At 39.7% G+C, this 26,519-nt stretch overlaps 1 protein-coding gene across 3 annotated transcripts in view; it reads left to right on the top strand.

The window, feature by feature from the left end:
- LOC149176890 (ATP-citrate synthase alpha chain protein 3-like) overlaps window positions 1–2,115 on the top strand; it is a 220,885-nt gene extending 218,770 nt beyond the window's left edge. For all 3 annotated transcript variants that reach the window (XM_089419995.1, XM_089419993.1, XM_089419994.1), the window contains one exon: window positions 1,581–2,115. Coding sequence is in view for 2 of the 3 variants with exons in the window: in XM_089419993.1 (XP_089276119.1) it covers window positions 1,581–1,652 (72 nt within the window). In the remaining variant the exon portion in view is untranslated. The remainder of the gene's footprint in view (window positions 1–1,580) is intronic.
- Window positions 2,116–26,519: the final 24,404 nt, after the last annotated feature.

The following is a 26,519-nucleotide window of genomic DNA, read 5'->3' as shown; positions in this document are numbered from 1 at the left end:
GAACACAGAATAGCAATGATTTTATTATTCAGAGAGTAATGTTCACTTGCCTCTTCGAGGGGGCAACCTCCAATAGAGCAGAGCTCGACTACAAAATAAGACACGATGCTCCTCGCAGGGAGTCTCTATCCTTTATATATGACTCATACATGCAATACCACGGGCCAATACCGTGGGTTTTATTAATACCATCTATCTAATACTACGGCCCATTTGCAACTAATTGTGGTCCCGTCATTAATTGCGGGTTAACCATTTACAAATATTAATATGGGCTTTATTGACTCTTGACTATGACGTGATCCCATGACATAAATAAGGGGGTTAGGGTGGGACCCTAACACCACCTCACTCCAACTCATGCATGTGTCCAGATCTTGCCATGTTCACCTCAACAATCTACCATGTGTCACAACCATATGTTACTGCATGTCATTACCATAGGCTGCCACGTGTCACCCTTGCATGACCACTGCTAAACATAGAGAACTGTCTGCATGTCCACAAGATCATACTCAGTGGACTCAGTTTTCACTGAGTCCAAATACACCGTCAAAATCGACATGCAAAACCTGCTATAAATAGAAATATCTCACTTGTCTATTAAACCACCTCATTGGACTCAATTTTCAGTGAGTCGAAATATGTGACCAGATCTGACATGCAAACCCTGCTAAAAATATGCCCATCTCGCAGGTCACCTGGAAGTATCTCATTGCAATCGTGAGGTTGCCACGATCCCAAATATATCATCACAATTGACATGCGAGTCTCTGAATTGGAACTGCCACAAAGTACCATGCATGTAATCTGAAAAAGGCTCATTGCAATTCTGAACTCATGAGGACTCCAAATACGTAAACAATACTGCCATGCAAACATCTGAATTCTGTCTCTTAAAAAGTCGAACTGTTAAAACTGGCAACTATTTTCTATCTGATGAAAATCTGTGCAAAAACTGTATCTGAAACACCATGACATCATTGAATCAACACTAGCTGAACTCCATGGGTACCAAACCCTGACTCAAGGAAAACTATATCTGAATATGTCTCAAACCTCCAGCCTAATGAAATGTGCTGGTCACTAACCGTCCAGCTTTGCAAGGGGGAAAATCTAGGGGTTAACACTATGGCAATTACAGTAAACAAAGGTCATGTGGCCATGATAATATCTAGGATATTGATATTTCTGAAACATTATAGTGTCTTTGTTATTGCAATATTTTCATCTTTTCTTGGACCATGCAAGTCATTCCATTTACCATGGCAGTTACCTGCCATAGGTTTGTATCTTTGCTTGTGGTTAGGTGTGTCAATATGTTGATGCTCTTTACCCAAAGTGTGTATTTTTTCATGTTAGATAATAAATGAAGATGCTACAGTTTCTACACTTTTTCTCTATGTGGATGCTTTTCCTTATGCAAGAATTTGTTTGGTGCCATTGAACTCTTTTTTTCTAAGAGAAGAAGGCACCAAAACCTGTTGAATGCCTTGTTGCTATATGCTGAAAATTTCTTCTCTATGAACTTTGTGCAAGAGTTGCAGGTTTTTTTGTATTGACAAGTCTTTGATTTACAGGTGCATGGACCAGAAGCTAGTATGACTGGCATATGCAAGGATGCTATTGATTATATAACAGCTGCGGACTAATTCATCAAATGTTACTCTGAACTATTATTTAATATCAAGTTAAACCTACACAAGGAGATCATATTTTAATAATGGGGTACGCTGTCTTGTGAGACAATGTTGTGCTAGATTGGTGGCATTTACATCTACCATGTCAAAGAAAGTAGGATGTAAGATTTCTTTGTTCATGAGTAAGTTGTCTCGCTGTGTTCAGACTGTTAGATGCTTAAGTTTACAATTTGATATATTGCTTCTAATCATTTCTCAGTTCAAGAAAATAATTGAGACTGAAGACTTTCACAAGTGTATTATACTGATTTAAACCACATTGCAGATACAAGATTGTCAACGTGTGCCTAACTATTCTGAAATACCAAACTAATTGTTTGGAAATATGAAATGCTAATCTGTTTGAGGAAAAAGAATAAGGGACGATTTCGCATTTCTATGAAAGAAATAAAATTTGACAGATATTTCTCTCCTATTTTCTTTGAAGGATTTGTAAGTAATATTATAAGATTGTTTATACTGATCATACCTGAGTTCTCTTCCATTATTTTGCAAGAAAGGACGAAAACATTCTGTTAAAGATTTTGCAATCATAACGTAAACTAACTCTCATAACATAAAGTACCACAACAAGATTTTTAGTAATCGTCTGCATATAAATGAATTCCGTAACACTACAAAAAGAAAATTGAAACATGTCTTTCTTGGAATAATGTTTTTGTAGTCTTAAATTTAATCACTTGAGAATATAGCATGTTTAGTATGCCATGAATTTCATACTCAGTGACATTTACAAAATAGAAAAGTTGTAACTTCAATTGGCAGTTGATGGAAGAATTTGGTCTGGAATTGCTGCTAGCCCTTCACTGGGGGCTCCTCTAGAGATTCTGGTGGTCAAAGGGTTTCATATTTAAGATAAGCTTAGTTCTTGTTTTCTATTTACACAGATAAATATCCATACATCCATATGAGAAATAATATATATTCCATCCATTACATCAAAGTTCATCATGTTACTTATGAGAATTGAACTTGGGTGGGGAGGATCCCAATCATTCTTCCCAACCACGTTTAAGAGAAACATAGTAAAATTTGCAAAATTGGAAAGGTGCAACTTCAATGAGCAGTTGATGGAAGGATTGGGTCTTTGATTGCTCCAGGCCCTTCATTGGGTTCTCCTCCTTGAAAACATAAATATAACCGGTCAAGGGTTCTCGTGTTGAAGATAAGCCTAATAGATATTAGAGCATGACCGTAAAGCTTGTTACCACAAAATTTAGTAGGATTTGGAGAGGGAAACCCTATAAGGCAACAAGCTAGACTACGTGCTAACAATGGGGTAGAGGTCCAATGCCATCTCAACCAAAATCCCCTGCTCTTTATGGATTTTCATTGATGGGAGGAGTGTTGGTAAGGATGAGATCACTTGAAATAGATATGCTATGGATAAGGTGCACAATGATCTCATTAAGACTCATTCAAAGAGAGACACAATCAAAGTTCAAGGCTTCACAAGAAGCAATTCACTTTCTATGAAAAGCCCTAGAAAGGAGGGTTCAAGACCTAGAGTCTAATGTATTTGACCATAATGGGAGTTCCAAAGGTCAAGACCAAAGAGAAAAGGTTCCTTGTGATGGATTCCAACAATTACAAGGCTCATGAAACCTTCAAGAAAGTCCTCAAGTTGAGGGAGAAGAAACTAGGGTTTCCCTCTTAGGGCAACACCTAGGGCAAGAGATTTTATGGATGAAATTTGAGTGGATGCCCACCAAAATGATAGGTCATGTAGTCAAGACCTACCTCTTGATGTTTAGGCTCTCAAACCACCAAAAGTCCTCCCTAAAATTTCACTCTAAGCACTAGATTCTCCTTCTAGCCTTAAAAGTACTGAATTTGAGAAGAGAAAATTATGGAGAAAATTTAGGGTTGATCACCAAGTTATTGGACTAGTGCCTAGGATGCTTAAGATAAGCCAAATTTGTTCCCAAGGAGGCCAAAATTCGATGTCCAAGCTATCAAAATTTTGGCATTCACCCACTCCTTCGTAAAACTGAGTTTCATGGAGAGCTACAAAGACGTCACCACTAAGAACATTCATTACATGCTATGATGAGTAATGCATATAACATTCATCTAGATATTCTTCATTAAATTGAATTTCGACAAATTAGGGCATAAGATCTAATCTAGAATCAATAGTTCCATGCGTTAGACATTTAAGAATTAGACATTCAACAATAAGATCCGCCTACAAGATAACATGCAATATATCCATCCATTAGACCAAGAATAGCTCCAAACAATATCCAAAAAGAGGCTTTCAAATGTCAAAATGTATCCAAGTATCTTCAATCCACCCACAAGAAGCAAATGTGAAACTAAGAGGTCTGAAATTCATAAGTTTGATGATGAGAGATCAAATGAGGTATCCCTAATATATATGTGGCCAATGATGTCTAATTTTAGCCTATTAGCCCCTCAAATAATAAAATAATGGAAAAATGCTAGGTAAGATCACAAGCCGACCTTATAGCCATCGTAAAAACATAATAATTAACCCATAGGAGGGCCAAAATTCTGATATCATGCATGCATAGGCCTCCACAAAAGTGTTGGGCTCCTTTAGTTCCAAAAGGAGTGAAGACGACTCCAAAGATCAAGGTCTAGGGGTTAGCCCCTAGACTTCCATGCAAATCATCTTGCACAAAGGATGATCTCATGGGTCTCTTGGTGGTGAAAGAGCTTGGTTCTGCTCCAACATTGAGGGCTCTAAGGATGGTGCTAACACTCCCATGCCTCAAAGGGTGAGAGAAACCTAATCTGGGCCTCGGCTGAATTACCAAACCATGTGATCACTGCTAAGTTGGATGGGGCATGCTGGTCCAAGTGCATCATCTTGTGAATAATATGGGGCAAAGTGCAAGCTTGCTGAGGTGATGAGGGTGCCCCTGGATATGAATGATGCTTTGCAAGTGACGAGAATCCCATGGCTCTCAACGCTTCACCTGTAGGGTGTTGTATGCTCCTCTAGTGGTCTTGGGCCCCAGTTAAGTTGCCCAACCCATGAAAACAACCTTCCAATCACACACAATATATAATGTTGCATCTTCACCATTAGGTGCAATAATCATTAGTGCATCTAAGTGGACCAAGCTTGTTAATCAAGGGAAAAATGACACTTCATACAAGGCTTCCCTTTCAAATTTGGGGCTTTGATCACGTAATAGTGTTACCTCCCCAGGTAGGATTGGCTAATGGACAACCTTATTAGGTGTTCCCAACCCCTAAGGGGAAAGACAACTCCCTTGAACATCCTTCAATCAATAGGTGTCATGTGAATAATGATGGAACATAGGAGAAAATGGGTCTTAGGGTCCAATGCCATGGTCAAAGGGGTGGGAATGATGAGGAATTCCACATTGTGGGTGTACAAATGTGAGGAGGGAGCAATCATGGATGCATGAGTTACCCCGACCTTTGTTTTTCCACCCCTCTTATTGTCTTGTTTTTTCTTGATTTTATTTGTATCGCTGCCCAAAGCTCTATGAAATTAGAGCATGCTTTGAATGATGTGTAGCAGTGGTTACCACCTTAGTGGTTGGCCAGTTCATTGCCCACCAAGGGCTGGGATGTGTAAGGGTTCCTTTCCATGATGTGATAGGGCAACATTGGCCCCAAGAATCGGGTGATAGCCATAATGATAAGGGGTAGAGCTAATGCTTGGCTATTTCGCATGTGTTAATGTTAATGTCCCGACCATCTTTTGGATTTTATAATTTTCTTTCTTTTGTTTCTTGCTTATGTCCATGATATGCTCTTTCCTTTTCTTTTAGTTGCATCAACCTTTGGGGGAAAAATGTCCAAGCCCAACCCATATACGTGGAAAAGGGGAGGGGTGTGCAAAATAATTAGTGGACCCATGATCAAGTGGACCTAAAGATGAGAGGTGGAGTATTGGGCTCATAATGTACGAAGGGATGTGATAAGTATGGAATGGGGAAAATGGGACCATGCGATCTCAATCAGGGTTTCCCAAGTAGTGCTCTTCCTAAATCCATGGGCCATTAGGTGTTGATTTCTATAGCATCGGATGTACTTTTGCTTCGAGAATTTTTAGAAAGGCTAAGACACGTGCATTCTCCAATACCCAAAAATCGTTTGGGAAAATTCCACCTAGAGATGATTTAATTAAAATAATTAACCTTTTTAAATGGTTTCCTAAGTCTAAACTTAGGAAACTTGGTTAATTAAAGGGTGTTAATTAAATCTGGTGCGAATCTTCTAGAAGAAGACAAGGATCAACTACCAGTTAATCTTAGCCGTTGATTATGTTTTAATCTTGGCCGTTGGTGCTCCAACGAGAGATTATAAGGAGTTCGATGGGCACTTGAAGAACACACTTGTGTAGTTCAATTTTGTTGGGAAGTCGATTTCTTGAGTAGTAGTTGTGAGTTGCCAGAAGTGACTTGGTAAAGTCAAAGCAGTGAGAGAGGGATAGGGATAGTAGATCGGAGGAGATTTTTCTAGATCTGGGGAGTGTAAGGCAGAGAAGACAGAGAGAGGTTCAGAGATGCAGCGCAAAGCTTCAGAGGGAGTCCGAGATTCAACTGGGAAAGTCGAATTCTAGGGCCAGAAGCCGGGGTATGAGACCAAAGGGCCAGAGGGTCGAAGTTCCAACCAACAGGGGATCAGAGGAGGATGTGACGCAGAGCCCAGAGATTGTAACGCAGATCTGCATAGGTTGACGCAGAGGCTGTGCAGAGGCAGCGTGGGGCTAGTCTTCCAGAGCTTGTTCAGTGTCGGATCGCCAGTAATAGTGTGAGATTTTTCTCACTAAAGCTTTGCTATTTTATTCTCTGTATTAGATTGCCAGTTTGAGCATCTAATGATTTGTGCTCAGATTACTACTGCATAATAAATAAAACCCTTAGTTGTTGCATTGGTTTTCCCACATTGGGTTTTTCCGGAGAAATTTGTCCAAAAACAACAGTGTATATGTGTGTTTATTTGTCTCCAGTGCAATATTTAGTTTCTGCAATATTTTATTTTGCGCAGGTTGAAGTGTATGTATTTCAATATTTGCCGTAGAAAATTGCAAGTAATTTAACAAATAGAAGAAATATCATCAGTTTGCTGCAGTAGGAATCGGGTCACCGATTTTCACATGGTATCATAGGACAAATCGTAAGCAGAAGAGATCAAAAGCAAAAGGAAGGAGGATTTTCGAATCACTACAGAGGCAACAATTCGAAACCCTAAAAGGCAGTGTTGTCCTTCAGCCAAGGAGGTCAATGTTTTGAGGGAAGATCGATTTCTTTGAGTGAGTCGACAGAGAAATTCGATTTCCAGATCAAAGCTTTCCAGAGGCAGAAGGGAGCAACGTTTTTTTCCTTGTAAAGCAGATCTTCAGTTGGGACAATTATTTTGCAGCAGCTGCTGACAAAATAGCGTTAGAAGGATAGAAGTTTCATATATTGAGGGAATTTCTTCCTCAAAGGACTTCTAGCCAAGAAGTTCAAATTTTCCTAGCAAAGTAACAATAGTTGTGTGCGGGATTTCTCACTCCAGAAGGGAGTGCGAATAGCTGGGCAGCAACTGTGCATAGGAGAAGAGGAAGCAGTTCGACTTTTTTAGGAGATATGGCAAAGTTGCGTAGAGGAGAAGAGGAAGCAGTTCAATTTTTTAAGGAGAGATGGCATCAGTGGGGTTGAGAGATCAAGATTGGTTGGATGAAGCCTTCAATTATGTGATCTGGAAGGCCAAGATTTCCTGCCTTCTAGATGAGCATGATTTCAAAACTTATGTCGATAGCGTGGTAGTTGTACTCGCAGATGTAGATCCACTCAAGAAGTATGAGAAAGAGATGGCAAGAGCTAAGAGGTTCATTCTCGATGGGGTTCGAGATAATGTGGTATCTCACATAGCTGGCAAGGATACTGCTTGACAGATGTGGGAGGCATTAGCTGCGCTATACGAAGGATCTTTCTATTGATATAGATTGTCATTGATGTCAATATGGCAATATTTTGGGATACCAAATGATGATGTGAAGCCAAGTAGAGCAGATTCGCTAAGCAACAGGAGTAGTAGACCCAAGAAGGAAAGTCGAGGAGGAAAGATATCAGAAGTCATCAAAAGAGAAAGCCAAAGAGTAAGAAGAAGAAGTTCATCGAAAGGAGAATAGAGGAACACACAATAGAAAAGGAAAGAACTAAGAAACAAAGAGGAACACGCAGCGGAGGAGCATAAACAGTGTTAACAGAGGAGTTAAGCGGAGGGAGTATTAAACCATGGAAACCCATTAAAATCCCCAACACATGTAATAAAACACATCGGCGACTATATATCAACGACTTTACCAGCAATCTATTATGTGCCACTACCCAAAACCTCCGATATGCGATATAAGGTGCGGACCCGATCATTCCATTATAATGCGCCCTATTGTAATATCGCATCTGCTGTATCAAAACCTTCACATCGGAAGTCTTAAAGGAAGGTCACACTAAAATTGCAATTGCGATATAATATGCGGACTTGAAACAGTTTATGGTATCAACCCTAATGCAATATCACATTCGCTCGAATGTTACGTATCACAAAGCCTTATTACATTAAAATCCTCTGATTGTGATATGTATTGCAGACCCGATGGTTCCATTACAATACATCGTTATGTTATATCGCGTTCGCCTCATCAGGAGTCATATCACAAATATTAAGAGTTGACACGGCCAAACCGCTAATTGCGATAAACCCCCGAATCGCCGATTGTGATAGCATTGCGGACCCGCTGCACCATTATAGCATGATTTAATTAAATATCGCATCTGCAGTAATCGCAAAGTTCAAAGGATGTCAAACTACCAATTGTGATGGAGTTGTGGACCCTACGAACTTATAAATAATAGTCTATTAAATATCGCATCCGCTATGGGGTGATATTTGAATGTTGCGATTGTGGGATTCTCGTGAAGTTGTGATTGCGGGATTAAAGCCATGACGTGGCATGTGGGACCTTCCTATGGGTATAGCCTCTCCTATAATGTGATTTCTGTAAAAAGGCTAAGTTATAATTGATTGAATATTAACAAAAGGCCTTCCGACATATTTTAATATACCACCTCATGCACAAGTCGGTCCCTCCACCAATGAACGAGTCATTTCGTTTATTGGCAGAACTCATATATATATACAAGTTGAAACGCTTCACTTGATGAAGGTGATTTGGGCATCGATTACATAGAGAAGAAGTGACAGTTCACAACTCATGAACTTGACGGAACAGAGGAAGCCGAAGATCGAGCAAGAAGAAAGAAAGACGAAGGTCTAGTAAGAAAGAAGGAAGCTGAAGCACGAGTAACTCTGTTGATTGGGTTAACCTTTGAAAGACTCGAAGAACGCAACTTGAAGAACAGTTCTATGAAGGGTGCATTAGCCAGCACCAACATTGAAGCATTTGTGAGTTTGTTTCTGGGAAGTAAGAGACTGCGACAACAAGAACAGTGAGAAGCGTACTCCTGAAGCAGTTACCACGATAGTTAGAACAGAGGGTTGAAACAAAAAGTTGTGTGTGTGCAGAGCTTAGTACATTTCATTGAAGATACATTGAAGTTGTGTAAAGACTATTGAAGACCATGTTGTGTTAGTCATCATGATGTGACTTGAATTTGCTTGGGTGTAATGAAGAGAAACGGTGACACCTTCTATGAGACAAGATTGTCATTAATTATATAGCATGGAGACTACAATGAAACTGTAGATTGACAGAATTCAGTGAAGAAGATTTTGGGAGCAGAGAATTACTATCAAACATATCTAGACAAAATATAGCAGTGGGTTGGAGCCTAGAGCGTTGGTGCCCTGAAGGTTGGAGCCTCAAACAAACAAGGTAGGTGTCTTGAAAGATAGGATTGGAGCCCTTGGGGTTGGTGTCTCAGAATTGGAAGGATTCGTGTCCTTGGAGTTGGTGCTCCTAAATCCAAGGTTGGTTCCTTGACAAGATAGGGTTGGAGCCCTTGGAGTTGGTGCCTCAGAATTGGAAGGATTGGTGTCCTTGGAGTTGGTGCTCCTAAATCCAAGGTTGGTGCCTTGACAAGTCAAGGTTGGTACCCTAGAGGTTGGAGCCTCACAAAAGACCAAGTTGGTGCTTGGCAACGGGTTGGAGCCCTATATATATTGTACCTGATTTATTGTAAAGATTATATTAATAAAAGTATTTATTCCTATTGTTTAGTTTCTGTTCTAAATATAATTGATTTAACTCATAAAAGTAACAATTGAAAAGAAATATTGATTCCCCCCCCTCTCAGTCTTTCCAAAATGCAGAAGATGTTCTTGGAGGAGAAGTTGAGATGCACTAGGATGCAGAAAGGGGAACGTGTAGACCCCTTCCTTACGAGGCTTCAGGATGTCGGGGACCAGCCCTCATTAGTAGGATCATCAATGTTAGTTTTGGGTAGCATCGAAAGTACTCCAGCCTTGAAAATTGGTGGATAGGCTAACGCACGAGTTCTAAAGAACCCAGAAACCGTTTGGTGAAATTCCACCCAGATTGTATTTTATTAAAATAATTAATATATTTAATGGAGTTCCTAAGTCTAAACTTAGGGAAATTAAAATATTAATGGGTATTAATCAAAATATGGGTGAGAATGATCTAGAAGGCGGATTAAGTCATGTTTTAATCTTAGCCGTTGATTAGAGACTTAATCTTGGTTATTGAAGACTCAACAAGAAAAGCATAAAATGGAGGTTTGGGGTTCATTTGACACAGAGAGATTGAGGAAATCGATTTTCTGAGGTGAGAAGTTCTCAGGAGGAAAATCGATTGGGGAGATCTTGTAGCTGAGGGGCAGTGAGAATCCAGGAGGAATTTCCGAAGAATACAGACAAAGAGATGGAGAAAGCCAGCAGAGCAGAAGAGTTGTATGTCACACAGAAGCCGGAACTGCTAGGACCAGTCAGAACTACCAGGAAAAGATGGAACTACCGGGAATGGTCGTAACATCCTAGAAATTTGACATAGAGGGCAGAAGCCAGAACTATCGGGAACAACTGGAACCGTCGGGAAGTTCCAGAACGACCGGGAAAGTTGACGAAGAGGGCAGAAGTCGGAACTGTCGGGAACAACTGGAACTGCCGGGAACTTTCGGAACAGTCGGGAAAGTTGACGCAGAGGGTAGAAGAGGTGACACAGAAATAGTTGGGGTTAGCCAGTCTTGTGTTGGATCAACTAGAATTCTATTGGAGGAAGTGAGGTAAAACTCACTCAGATTTTCCGCCAATTTTTTCTCTGTAAAGGATTGCTAGATGAGCATCCTAGATTTGTATTCAAACATTTCCCCTGCATAATAATAAACCCTCAGAACTGCTGCATTGGTTTTCCCGCATTGGATTTTTCCGGGGACTATTGTTTCCAAAAATAAGTGTTTCCTATATGTCTTGTTCTTTTCTATGTTTTCTGTTTCATGAGATCAAATATTTAATTAGTATAGGTTGCAGAAGTAATTTGCTTCAGTATTCAGAAGAATAATTTGATGAATGTAATTTTAAAAAAGTCAAGTAGGTGAAGTAGATTCAGATTTGTTGCAGTAGGGGTTCCTTGGACTAGGAATTTTCACATGGTATCAGAGCATCGATTTTGAAATAGGAAGAGCAGATCCAATGTTGAGTAGTGAGGCCGAATGCTGCACTTGGCAGCAATTCGAATCTCCTTGAAGGGATTGCGTAGTCCTTGCCAAGAAGTAGATCCAAGGAAATATCTCTTTGACTGAGATGACAAAGAGGTACAATTTCCAGTTCGTGATTTTGCAGAGGCAGAAGGAGTGACGCAGAGCCTTAGTGCAGTGCTTGAAGGGCGCAGTTTTTGTAGGGGCAGAAATTCGCCAGAAAAGAACAAAGACATGTAGAAGGGGGATTTTCTCCTCAGAGAACTTTCCGCCAAAAATTTCGAATTTCTCACTCGCTGAGCAACTAAGTTGTGAGTAGAAGAGTCAGTTCGGTAATTGGGTGAGATGGCATCGCATGGGCTCAGAGATCGGCACAGGTTGGATGGAGCCTCCAATTATGCCTTATGGAAGACCAAAATCTTAGCTGTTCTAGAGGAATACGATCTCGAGGCATACGTCAAAAGTGTTGTGGTTGTTCCTGCTAACAACGATTAGAAGAAGAAATACAAGGTCGAGCAGGGGAGGGAAAAGCGGTTGATTCTTGATGGAGTTCAAGATCATGTGGTCTCACACTTATAGGGCAAGGATACAACCCAGGAGATGTTGGATGCCTTGTCTTCTTTGTATGAAGGCTCTTCTGAACAACGAAAGATGTATTTGGAGCAAAAATTGTAGTGGACTTTGATGCAGAAGGGAGAAGGGGTGGACCTCTATCTTCGACGTCTTCAGGACACTAGAGACCAACTTGCTGCAGTGGGGTCCACTCCTCAGCGAACTGCGATGGTAAGGATAGCCCTGAATGGAGTCTCGAATGAATGACTAGCTTTTGTCCAAAGCATATTGGGTAGAGAAAAACTACCTTCATGGGAGGAGATGTGGGCGACTGTTATGAAACCAGCTCAAGAAAGGATAGAAAAGATAGATCAATGCTTTAGAATTCAGCCTCTTCGAGGGGGCAACCTCCTTTACATTACATAAATGAACAATTCTTCCCTGATACAAATGACAAAACCTCCTTTCTATATATAGGAGTCTAAGGAGTCACAATATAATCCAGCCGACCTAACAATAATAATATAAAGACAGAAAAATAACAATAGAGGGATTCTATGGGGCACACAAATAACAATATGGGGTAATAGGGGCACAACAATATAAATAAGGGGTATAACTACAATAGTAATGGGGTAATCACTAGTATTATAGGGACCCAACATGCCCCTCTCCTTCAAAAAAGTGTTGTCCTCAACGCTTGAGTAGTTCTGGATACTTCTGCATAAAATTCTCATCCTCCCATGTGGAATCTTCAGCGGATAAGTTCTTCCACTTGATAAGATACTCTGAAATTGATCGATTTCGTAGCTGTCGAGTTCTTGTTTCTGTGACTGCTTCTGGTTCCAATATAATTTTTCCTTCCTCGTCAAGTTCTGGCAATATTGTTTGAATTGGGAGCTTGTCACCTATAACCTTCTTTAAACATGAAACATGGAAAACTGGGTGCAATCGAGAAGCTGCAGGAAGCTCCAATTTGTATGCCATAGTACCAATCTTTTGCAACACCTTGTACGGACCATAATACTTTGGTGATAATTTATTATCCTTCTTAGCTTGCTTTAGGGACATTTGCTTATATGGTTGTAGCCGTAGGAATACCCAATCACCTACATCAAAACTTCTTTCACTGCGATGTTGATCTGCCTGTTGTTTCATTCTATTTTGTGCCAACACGAGGTTATCCTTTAAGAGTTGGAGGACTTGTTGTTGATGTTCGATGTGATGTTCCACTGCCTGAACCTTAGAATTTTCTCTTAAATATGATGTGATGGATGGTGGTTGATACCCATAAAGTGCCATAAATGGGGTCATTTTTGTTGCTGTATGGAAGGAAGTGTTATACCACCATTCAGCCAGAGGCAACCATTTGACCCATTGTGTCTGTTTATCAGATACAAAGCAACGAAGATATCCTTCCAAACATTTGTTTACTATCTCAGTTTGCCCATCAGATTGAGGATGATAAGATGAGCTATGAGCTAACTGAGTACCAAGACAAGAAAATAATTCTGTCCAAAAATTTCCAGTGAAAATGGGATCTCTGTCACTTACAATAATCTTTGGGTTTCCATGTAGCTTTTGAACTGTTTCCATAAATGCAGTAGAAACTGTACTGGCTTTAAATGGATGTGATAATGCACAAAAGTGTGCATACTTGGTAAGTCTGTCAACTACCACCATGATGACACTCTTTCCCTCAGACTTGGGTAAACCTGTGATAAAATCCATTGAAACCTCCTCCCAACGTTGGCTTGGAATGGATAAAGGTTGTAATAGACCCGGTGTCTTAATTGTTTCAACTTTATTTTGTTGGCAAACCAAACATTCCGCCACAAACTTTTGAATATCTGATTTAAGGCCATCCCAAAAAAATTCCTTCTTAACCCTGTGGTAAGTTTTTAAAAATCCTGAGTGCCCTCCTAAGGGAGAAGTGTGCAATTCCATAAGAATCTTTTGTTTTAGCTGGGAATTCTTACAGAGGTATAAGCGATCTTTGTACCATAACGAATCATTTTGCCAGCTAAATGTATCAGAAGTACTGGAATCTTGTTGTAGCTTTCGAATAAGTGCCCACACTTCTTCGTCATTCTTCCATTCCTCCCTTGCTTCGTTTATCCAATCTGGTTGGATAATAGAAATGGCACACAACAATGCTTCCACATCCTCATCCTTTCTTGAGAGTGCATCTGCCACCACATTTTGCTTCCCTTTTTTGTAGATGATTTCAAAGTCATAACCCAACATCTTTGTGACCCACTTTTGTTGCTCTTCAGAGGATAATCTTTGTTCTAAAAAGTATTTAAGGCTATCATGATCCGTTTTTACCTTGAAGTGTCTTCCCATTAGGTAGGGTCGCCATTTCTTAAGTGCATGGAGTATTGCCAACATTTCCTTCTCATAAATAGCTTTGCTTAAAAACTTTCCCTTGATTGGACGACTTTCAAAAGCAATGGGTCTTTCATCTTGCATTAGAACAGCACCAATTCCATTTCCTGAAGCATCACATTCCACAATAAAGGTTTTTGTGAAGTCCGGTGTAGCTAAGACCGGTGCTTGGCACATTGCCTCTTTAAGATGTTCAAAGGCCTTTGTTGCTTCCGGAGTCCATGAAAATGAATCTTTCTTCAATAATGTTGTTAGAGGTGCTGCTATTCTCCCATAATTCTTAACAAACTTGCGATAATACCCTGTCAACCCAAGAAATCCTCGCAGATGCTTTATGGATGTGGGGATTTTCCATTCCTTAATGGCTTTAATTTTGCTAGGGTCTACCTTAACTCCTTCATGAGATACAATATGACCCAAATATTCCACCTCCTGGACTCCAAAGAAACATTTGGATCTTTTTGCATATAATTGTTTCTCCTCCAATAGTTGTAGCACCCTGTCAACATGTTCAACATGATCCTTCCAAGACTTGCTGTAGATTAGTATATCATCAAAAAATACTAACACAAATTTTCTAAGGAATGGTTTGAAAATTGAATTCATCAAACCTTGAAATGTTGAAGGTGCATTGGTAAGGCCAAAAGGCATGACCAAAAATTCATAATGACCCTCATGAGTTCTAAATGCCGTTTTCGGAATGTCTTCAATCTTCATTCTGATTTGATGATATCCCGAACGAAGATCCAACTTGGTGAAGTAAATTGATCCATGCAATTCATCCAGTAATTCATCAATGACAGGAATGGGGAACTTATCTTTAATAGTGAGCTTGTTGAGCTCCCTATAATCTGGACACATGCGCCATGATCCATCCTTCTTGTGCACCAATACTACTGGAGCTGAGAAAGAACTTTGACTCGGTTGAATTATACCAGCCTCTAGCATTTCTGCAACCATACGTTCAATTTCACTTTTTTGGACATAGGGATATCTGTACGGCCTGATGTTTGGAGGAACACTTCCTGGAATCAGATGAATAGCATGATCATGATCACGCATAGGTGGGAGACCTTTGGGAGTCTCAAATACCTTGGAATGATTGTCCAGGACTTTTTGGAGATCTGGAGAAATAGATGATTCCAATGTGGAAACATCTAGCGAACATAATTGTGCAATTACACCTCTTTGCTCCTTTTTTAGAAGCTTTGTCATACCATTAGAGCTGATTATCTTTCCTGGTTTCCCTGCAATACCCCTTAATTCAACTTCCTTTCCTTCCATAGAAAATTTGATGAAAAGTTCTTGAAAATTAAAAGCTATTGTACCCAAGGATTGTAGCCATTGGACTCCTAGTACAACATCAGCACCTCCCATTGGAATGGAAAGCATTGGGCTAGTCAATACATATTCTCCCATGGATAGCTTGATATTATGGCACTTTCCAGAGCAATTTATTGTTCCTCCATTTGCAATCATCACTTGACACTCTGGTGCTGGATATAGGAAGCAATTCAATTCTTTTGCTACCCTACAATGAATAAAATTGTGGGTGCTTCCTGAATCAATCAACACTATTACCTTTTTCTTCTTGATTTGTCCTTCTATCTTGATGGTTTGAGGAGTGGTAATTCCCGCCAATGCATTACAAGATATGGTCGGATTTATTTGTTCTTCATCTAGGCTTTGTTCCTGGAGTATATCTTCTTCTTTTGACCTTTCTTGCTCCTTTTCTTCTTCCTCTTCACAATCTATGTAGAATAATTTCTTCTCAGCACACTTATGACCTTTAGTGTATTTGCTATCACAACTGTAACAAAGCCCTTTTGCTCTTTTTTCTTCCAATTGTTGTGGTGTCAACCTTATAGGTTGTGGAAGACTAGGGGCAACAACACTTCCGTCTTTATAGTTGTGAGTGGTATGCTTCCTGGTTGCCATAATTTTGCTTTCCATTTTTCTTGCTAACCTGAATGCCTTCTCTAATGAATCAGGTTCCCAAAGGCGAACATCATGTTGGATATTATCCTTTAAAGACCCTATGAACACATCAATCCTATGCTCCTCTGGAATATCTTTTACCCTTATGTTCAATTTTTGGAACTCCTCAATGTGCTCCATTATTGAACCCTTTTGTTTGAGACTTATCAATTGGCTAAAAAAAGTGTTGCTTTTTGTATCTTCATAATGTGCTATCAATTCTTCCGTAAAAATTGCCCAAGTGATAAATTGTTTACGAGAGCAAAGCCATTGATACCATACAAACTGATTTGGTTCCAAATATACAGTTGCCATACGTACCTTTTGTGTGTTTTGCACATTATTGAGATCGAAGAATTGCTCCATCTGTAATATCCATGTGGCGGGATCCTTGCCATCAAACTTCCTCATATCGATTTTTGGAATATGGTGATTCTTCGATCCAACATTAGCATCTATGGAATCATGATTAACATTTCTTTTGTTCTCATCATGAGTTTCCTTTACTACCTTTTCACCATTAGTGACCCTTTCTTGTAGCAACTTATTCAATTCTTCCATGTCTGTCTTCAAATCTATCTTCAAATCTGCCATGTCTCTCTTCAAATCTGTCTTCGAATCATCCATATTAGCTTCCATGTCCTTTATCTTAGATTCCACACCATTTATCTTAGATTCCACGCCACTTATCTTAGCTTCTGTTAGCTTTTGTGAGCGTGACATTTGTTGCACTTGTTCTTGTAATTTTGATATATCATGTAGCATTTCTTCCTCTTCTTCATGAGTCATGCTAGAGCTTTCAGGTTCCTTACTAGGTGTTTGCATTTTCTTTCCTCGGGGCATCAGTTACCGATAATAATGCTTTACTATGCCCTTTGAATTCTGTTAAACCAAGCTTACACAAAAATTAAAAAAAAAACTACACACCTTTTTTCACTTTATAGAAGCCTGATATTGAATCTGATGTATCTCTGTAAATTTGGATCATCCAGTTCTGAAATTGCTACCTGTAGTAGCCTTCTGCGTCCTCTTTCCAATGCCACAAGTCTGAGCCAAATTGGATTCTCCAAGGAAGAGTTATGTGAAATCTCCCACAGTGACTTGCTTTTAGACTGGTTCAGTAGAGCGAACTTGTACGACGTGCCACGAGTCACTGTTTCAACCTTTGAATCTGAAACACACACACAAGAAACTACAGTCCGTCCTCTTTCTGTACCTTCTTACGAAATTTCAATCCGATCCCCAGAGAGAGTTATGACGATTTTTCCTAGGTCACCTGTTTTGAATGTAATTCAGGAGTCTGCAAAAAGACCAACTTCCTCAGATCATATCTCCGCAAATATCACACGAAAAGCTCTGAAATTCGGACCCAAGGTTCAGCGCGATTTCTTCTCAAATGGGTTTTTTTTGCGACTTCTGAAACGTCACAGAAAAAAAAGTTATAGCGAAAATACCACGATGACCTGTTTGGAGCAGCGAAACCCTAGAATCCAAAGCTCTGATACCAAATGTTATGAAACCAGCTCAAGAAAAGATAGAAAAGATAGATCAACGCCTTAGAATTCAGCCTCTTCGAGGGGGCAACCTCCTTTACATTACATAAATGAACAATTCTTGGATGATACAAATGACAAAACCTCCTTTCTATATATAGGAGTCTAAGGAGTCACAATATAATCCAGCCGACCTAACAATAATAATATAAAGCCACAAAAATAACAATAGAGGGATTCTATGGGGCACAGAAATAACAATATGGGGTAATAGGGGCACAACAATATAAATAAGGGGTATAACTACAATAGTAATGGGGTAATCACTAGTATTATAGGGACCCAACAACGACTCTTCAACAGGAGGAGTTAAAGATAGACCTAGTGAAGGTCGACCTCAGTGGCAACAGTGGGAGTGGCTCAAAGATGGAGGAGGAGGAGGAAAACGCAACTCTAGCATCAAAGGGACAACAAAAGCCGAAGCAGAAGAAGGACATTTCAAAGGTGAAATGTTTCAGATGTGGCGAGTTGGGTAACTTTGCCTCTCAATGTCCTTTGAAGCAAAAGAATAAGGATGAGAAGCATGATCCAAATGTTACAGCTGCGAAGATAGATGAGGATGTGTTTTCCATGAGTGCCCACGCATCTCCAGGAGGGAGATGGGGTGATATTGAGCTGTAGTGAAGAGGACTACATGTGGGAAGGATCCTTGAGGAGTCCACCTCTTGGATCAATTCCTTGCTACGGGAGCCCAAGATTCAGCAGTAGCGAGATGGACTAGTGTCAGATGATGTAGTGGAGTGTTTGGAGGATAGTGCAGTGGCTTGGGACAGGAGACTTATCAGCGTAGAGCAAGGTTGGCAATAATACAGAAGTCAACAACAACGCAAAAGACTCAGAAGGTCAGCAGTAATCAGAGTCCAACATTCATTGTATTATGCTGAACACAGTTAAATTCAACTAATTTTGGATGTTTTTAAGTTGCTTCTCTCAGCAACTGAGTTGCAGTACGGATGTAGTGTTTGCAGTGGCAGTACTAGCAGCGTAGCAGATGCAACATTTGAGAGGGAGTTATAGTACAAATGTAGCAGTGGCAGTGGCAGTGTCATGGGAAGTAGTATAGTAGCAACATCAGCACAATGTTGGTGGTAGCAACAATGCAAAAAGGAGGTGCTTCAGAAACAGAGCAGCATGCAGGTGGACATTGTTGCTAGAGCACTTTCCTCGCTAAGAGGGAGTGTTAGTTTTTGGTAGCATCGGAAGTGATCTAGCCTTGAAAATTAGTGGAGAGGCTAAGGCACATGAGTTCTAAAGAACCCAGAAATCGTTTAGTGAAATTCCACCCGGATTGTATTTTATTAAAATAATTAATATTTTTAATGGAGTTCTTAAGTCTAAACTTAGGGAAATTAAAATATTAATGGGTATTAATCAAAATATGGGTGAGAATGATCTAGAAGGCAGATCAAGTCATGTTTTAATCTTAGCCGTTGATTAAAGACTTAATCTCGGCCGTTGAAGACTCAACAGGAAAAGTATAAAATGGAGGCTTAGGGTTCATTTGGAAATACACACAGAGAGATTGAAGAAATTGATTTTTTGAGGTGAGAAGTTCTTAGGAGGAAAAGCGATTGGGGAGACCTTGTAGCTGAGGGGTAGTGAGAATACGGGAGGACTTTCCAAAGAATGCATACATAGAGGCGGAGAAAGCCAGTAGATCAGAAAACTTGCTTGTCATGCAAAAGCTGGAACTACCAGGAATTGCTGGGAAAGATGACGTAGAGGGCAGAAGGCATAATTGCCGGGAACAACCGAAACTACTAGGAATTGCCAGAACAGTCGGGAAAGCTGACGCAGAGGGAAAAATCCGGAACTGTCAGGAACAATCGAAACTACTAGGAACTATCGGAACAACTGAGAAAGTTGACGCAGAGGGCATAAGGGATGACGCAAAAATAGCTGAGGTTAGCCAGTCTTGTGCCAGATCAACCATAATTCTGCTGGGTGAAGTGAGGTAAAACTCACTCAAATTTTCTGCCAGTATTTTCTCTGTAAAGGATTGCTAGATGAGCATCCTAGATTCGTATTAAGATATTTCTCCTGCATAATAATAAACTCTCAGAATTGTTGCATCGATTTTCCCGCATTGGGTTTTTCTGGGAACTCTTGTGCCCAAAAATAAGTGTCCTATGTATCTCGTTCTTTGCTCTGTTTTATGTTTCATAAGATCAAATATTTAATTAGTGTAGGTTGCATAAGTAATTTTTTTCGGTATTCAAAAGAATAACTTGATGAATGTAATTTAAAAAAAATCAACTAGGTGAAGTAGATTCAGATTTGATGAGTAGGGGTTCCTTCCACTAGGAATTTTCACAATCGCCCCAGCCTACAGAGTTTGTTTGATTAACACTGAACAACTTTTTTGAAGATTGGAAAGTTTTCGTCTAGAGTATCCCGGGAAGAGAAAAGCTGTCGAAATGGGAATGTGTGTGGGTTGATCTATAACAGGAGGAGATGAGGCATGATCTGGTGAAGGCCACCATCAGTGGAAACAACTATAGTGGGACAAAGAAGGTGAAGGAAGAGGAGGATGTGGCCCTTGCGTCAAAGGGGCTTCAGGAGAAACACAGAAGAAATAAGGATATTTCGAAGATCAGGTGCTTCAGGTGTGGTGAGTTAGGCCACTATAACAATCAATGTCCTCTCAGAAAGAAGGACAAAGAGGAGAAGCAAGATCAACAAGTTGCATCCAATGAGATCGACAGGCTGTCCTCCAGAATGGACCAAAAGTTTGCCATGATTGTCGAGATGCCTCCAGGGGTGAGGTGGGGAAATCTAGAATTGCATCCCAAGAGAGCTACAAAATGGGAAACATCCTTGAGGAGTCCACCTCTTGGATCAAGGCCTTGCTACGGGAGCCTGTAGTTAGTAGTAACAGGATGGACTAGTGATAGTTGGTGCAGTCAGGTGGCAAAGTGACAGATGCAGTAGCTAGTAGCAGTCTGAGACTGAGCAAAGTTGGAAACAGTGCAGTTGGCACAGAGCAGAGAGTTGGCAACAACGCAGTTGGCATAGAGCAGAGTCAGCAGTAGCACAGAGGCGTCAGTGATAGTGCAGAGGCTAGTAGCAGTGAAAACTCAGACTACGGATGCATCACACTGATCACAGTTGGTTTGGTATTTTGGATGTTTTTCCGTTGCAGATGTTGCAGTTGCGGCAACAACAAATGGGATGGGTTGCAGTGCAGATTTAATGTTGGCAGCAATTTAGTAGGGCCGACAGCAGCACAGATGCAACTCATATCAAAGTTGCACAATAGTTTGTGGGCAGTAGAGCCAGACACCAACAGTGCAACAAGGGATGGTGTAGAGACCGAGTGATGCTTTAGTGGGTTGCAACACTTATGTTTTTCCCTTCAAACTATAGGTGGTGATCTTGCCTGTCATATTTTTAAAATAATCGTGGATTCTGAAAATTATCTTCTTGCAAAGCAACCAAGCTTCTACATATTTAGATTTCTTCATATATCCATCAAATGTAGGTCTCTTGGCTTTCTTAAATTCCTATGGCATATAATCCTTTTCTTTTCTTTTATGATGATTATGATGATGATGATGATGAGAGTGATGATGGTTCCTCCTGTTAGTAGAGCTAGAATACCCACCAGAATGATGCACATAAGTGATAGTTCTTCCTTTTGGAGTATTAAGTGGTGTATTTCCTTGTGATAGTGTTTCCACTTTCCTACCTATGCCTCATCATGGACTTGCTATCATATGCCCTATTTGTTTTGGATTTCATCTCCTAGAGAATGTTGTTGTCTATATGGATTTTACCCAGCTCATGTTACCTTTGTCTCTATAAATCTAAGAGGCTTTGTAACATCACTGCATTTATTTTAGCTTGCCTCTCCAATGCTCTTATCAATATTTCATTGTCTGCCTTAAAACTTTTGACCTCATCCCTTAGGCTTCTCAGGGTTTCTACCTAATCATGAGAGTTTTCCCCTCCCCATTGGCCAACTGATCTTTCTTCTTCATTCATCCTATCCTCTTCATTTCCATGTTGTGAGTGATCAGAACTATGTTGCACCACTCCAGTCCTCTTTCTTTTATTTTATTTTATGTCATTTGTTGCTTGGAATCTATTTTTTTTCACACATAATTATTAGAAACGTTATCACATAAAAGAATAGCAAGAAATTAGGTCCATTCTCTTGCTCTTTCTGAGCTGCTATAATAAGGCCAACCACAAAAACAATCCATGTTAACATACTAATGTTAGGCAATCATCATTAGGTAGAATCAATATACATGCTTGCATAGCCACAAAATATACATGTCGATACCATTTACGTCATAAATACTAATTAAAACATATCAATTATTACTCCATGCTACATGATCAATCACAGAATAAGAAAAACATTCATGCAGGCAGTCAACTAATTATAGACTGACTTTTAACACCTAAACATTTGTTTAGTATAATTTTGGGAAAAGAAAAGAAAGAAAGGCCTTCTTGCTGGGTTTTTATTTTTACTTGCCCCATGATAAAGCCCATCTAGTCCAAGTGTTGAACCTAGATGCTCTGATACCACCTGTAAACACCCCCCACCTTAACCTCGGTGAAAAGCATTCACTCGCTAATCCAATCTCCCTAGTAAATAGTTAGAGAGATGGGATAGTAATTTTTAGTTGTTTTTATTTTTGTTTTGTTTTGTTTTGTTTTTTTTTTTTTTTTTCATTTTTTGTTTTTTTGTTTTTGTTTGTTTGTTTGTTTTTGTTTTTGTTTTTGTTCTTTTCTGTTTGTTTTTTTTGTTTTTGTTTTTGTTTTTTTGTTTTGTGTTTTGTTTTATTAGAACTAGGAATAAACATCACCCTTATGTTTGTCTCGTTAAGATGAATATGGCGATATAAGACTTTACGTCAATCCAATCTCCGGATCAATAGTTATGATCCTTTTAATTTCTGACGAATTAGAGGGTGCCATGTTATCAACACTACCACGTGGAACCTGTTTGGCCATGCCACATGGCTAACCTCCTAGTTCCACAAAACAACCTGTTAATGGTTTTTTACTCGCTCATGGGTTTGGGGTCCCATGACCCTACACTTTGCATCTGGGTGATCCTTTCGCATACACTCAAGGAAACAACTTCCGGCACTCCCGCTTCATATGTCTAGGGAATAACCGCTTCATACATCTGGGGATACCTCGACTAAAAATCTAGGTGCCTACCTTGGTTGAACCTCCTAGCTCTAGTCCCCAACTAAACATTTGGTGCTTACCCTAGTTATAATTCTCGATGTGTCTATAGCTATAACTCTCGGTATGTTTCTTGGCGTACTCCTCAATGATAGCTTTCGTTGTTCTCCTCAGTGATAACTCTATGTGTGACCTTCGACTATAAGTAATGATGTACTTCCTGGTGATAACTCCCACTGTGTTCCGTGATGATAAATCCTGGTGTGAACCCTATATATAACTCTCGGGCATTACCCCAACTATAATCCCTGGTGCACCTTTTCTTTTTCCTCTGGGGTGGACCTTTTGGGTTTAACCTCACTTCCTGTACCATGCACCATTTACACAAGAACTCAAACATGGCTTGGCCACATTGGTTTTTCCTGAAGCTCGAGTCATAACAACTCAACATCTCTTGAATCCAGTGGTTTTCAACAGAGGTCCATTACATGGATTTTCACTTAAAAGGGTTGAGGGAGCACATTATGCTCCTTTCTAAGCTCAGGAGACTCAACTAGTCTCCTCAATAGAAATTTAAGCACATAATAGTGCCATTGACAATCAAGCACACAACATGCTCATGTTGCTATCAACAACACCCATAAATCACCAACTCCATCAGTATTTCTAGATTATGCAGAGGTTCATTTAGCCTTAGGGAAGGAAATCACTATATTCCCTACCCTTACAACATACAAAGAATTGCACTATTCCTATACAGTCACATAGGGAATGAAGTGCCCAAAACACATAGTTCTCTATCAAGTCCTCCCTACACTCACATGGGTGCATCCATGTATGAAATCAATGCATGAAAATTCAATGCATAAAATCATAGCTATTCATCAGAGTGTTAATATTGTGGACTCATGGAAACAACCATCCCTCATGTAGCATCAATTTGAATTTGGGATTTTTATATTTAAATTCAAGTATGGAAACACTATTGCAAACCAAAATACTAGGGACATGCTTCAAAACTTGAATGCTTTCAACACAAGGAGAACATTGTTCTTCTTACAAAAATAATTAAGATGGATACTCATGCTCAAGTTCTCTACTTGGAACCACCAATGCAACTCAAATTACACAGTGACATTCCTCAAATATCATTTCATTTACATTACATTAAACCGTAAGTCAATCATGCAACCAATACAACATCAATCTAATAGTTCAATAAGAACCTCAATAACATGGAATGCATTTTAATACTTATCTATATTTAATTCTAAAGATGGGAAATTGAATTAGGGACTACAACTCTCCTCCTAACAATAGACAACTACAACCAAGCTTACTTGCAACTTTCACCCCTGAGCCAGATTTGAGAGACTGAAATAGCTTTCTCAAGGGATTGTATGTCAGCTATTCGCTGAAACAGGGACTCCAAAGGTCTTCCTACCTCCACCCACCAACCAAACAACAACCTACCAGTCTTCAGGGAATCGATAGGACTATCACCTCTTCCTTCCAACTATTCAACAACTAATAAACTCTAAGGAATATATAAACTTCTCCCCACCCTGAGCACATTGACAGGGGTTCCAACCACTAATCAGACTCGATAATCCACTGTAAAACCAAATGAAGCAAGAAAATGAGACTACAGAGATTCTGCAGTACTGAGACGGCTAAACCTCTACCCCTCGTTGTCAAGGGACTCTAAAGAAATCCCATCTCCACCCTCTAGGCCCCCAGGGTATCCTGAAGTTTCCCCTCACCAAGAGAAGTTCCTCTCGTAATCCAAATGCTCAACTAAAAATATAGCCAACTCCTTTGAGAGCCTAGGAACTGACTAGATGTGCTTCCATTTTTACACCATGTTGCCAATAAGTTCTTTCTCTACCAGTAGGTGCACAAGCATTCTTTCTAGTCCAAACCATGCTCTGTAGTGTCTTATTAGTCCCATGTTATAGTAATTCCTAGAATCTGAGCAATTCCTAAATGTTTTTTTGTGTTTTCTCTCATTTGTTGTTGCACCCTTTGTTTCTGAATGCCTCCTCTAGTTCCAAAGTGGTAATCAGCAGAAAGCAAACTTTATTCTACTAGTTTGTGTGTGCACTCTATGTGTTCTTGGCCATGGTGGTTATTTTTAGCTTCATAACAACACGTGTAGGCTCTCCCCCTTTTTATTAGTTGTGCATGATACTTTTTATAAGCTCTCATGCATGGTGGTTCTTTCTACTTGCCCTTGTTCTTCTCCAATATGTGATTTCATAACCCTTTATGTTTGGATCCTTTCCTTCTCATCCACAGTGGTTCTTCACCTCCATTTGACACGTGGTCAGGGTTTTCTTTCCCTGTGGGGGTTGTGCCATGTCTCCCCCACTCCCTTGTCTATTGATTGTCATCCAACCACCCACTCCCGCTTCTGTGCCCTAGGCATAAAGTCCTCAACGATGTTATCATCTTCTTTATTTTTGTCCTCCTTTGCTTGCATTTTTCCTCCAAGGAAACCACGAGAAATTCACTAGGGGATAAATTCCATACGTGCATTCATATTGGGGGATATAAATTGAGAAAAAAATGGCATAATATATTGATCACATAATAGGGGGTAAAGGGATTTTATATTAGTAGGTATTAAAAATGGAGCTCAAAGTTAATGAAAAATTATAAAGGGGTATAAAAAATGTTAATGAAAAAATGGATACCTAAAATATCTAGTGAAAGTAGGGATTTTTCAAATTGGGAAGGTGTATTGGGTTTGTATTGGTAGGGGGTTCAATAATGTGATTTTTAGAGGTATTTTCCAATATGTAGTCAAATTAAGGATATTGTTTAGTATGCCACAAACGCATGTGATATGTTAGAAGTTCATTGAGTGAATCCACCATGAAGGAGATATTCCCCCCCTGTCCTTTTTTTCTAGCCTCTTCTTTAATGGCATCCTCCAATGCAGTTAGAATGGACACCTACCATCCTCCTTGGCTACAATAGCAATTAAATCCCCAAGAATTACCCTCTCGAGTATCTAGAATGTGTGTCCCATACTCAGTCGCTAATCTTTTATGAGATTATTTACATTGCAAAAATGAGGTTAAGCAATTTGTGTTGTCACACATTCACCCACCCTCTCAATATAATCTTGGTTTCTAACAAATTGGCCCTCCACTACCCAATGTCTCACAATTTGTGCCCAATTGCAAATAGTTTATCTTAATTTCTCAAAACGACTAGCCACATGTCAACATTCAACCTTAATTTCTCAAAATTTGTGCTTAATTGATGGAATTGCATTGAAATTTATTCCATGGGTACTCAAATTCTTAGCTACAAGTTTGCAATCTTGATTTATTTTTAAGTGAAAACTTCATTTAAATAGGCAATGTTCCTTGTGTAGTTCCTATGGGACTGAATGAAACTCAAAATTGCATTCTTATCCCCTATTCTTGATTACTGGTACCCTAGTTCAAGATTGTAGCATATTTCTCTTTGAAATTTTGTCTCTTCCCCCATGACATTGACCACATGATCCATGGAAACACTCACTTGTTGAAAGAGTATGTAAATTAACCAACATCACCATCACATTATCCACAATAGTT

Source organism: Pinus tabuliformis, chromosome 4_1 (genome assembly GCF_031772625.1).
Source record: "Pinus tabuliformis cultivar Carrire ecotype Pingquan chromosome 4_1, CPIR1, whole genome shotgun sequence".
Classification (NCBI taxonomy): domain Eukaryota; kingdom Viridiplantae; phylum Streptophyta; class Pinopsida; order Pinales; family Pinaceae; genus Pinus; species Pinus tabuliformis.
Note: the sequence above shows the minus strand (reverse complement) of the source record. Positions and strands in the feature narration are given on the sequence as shown.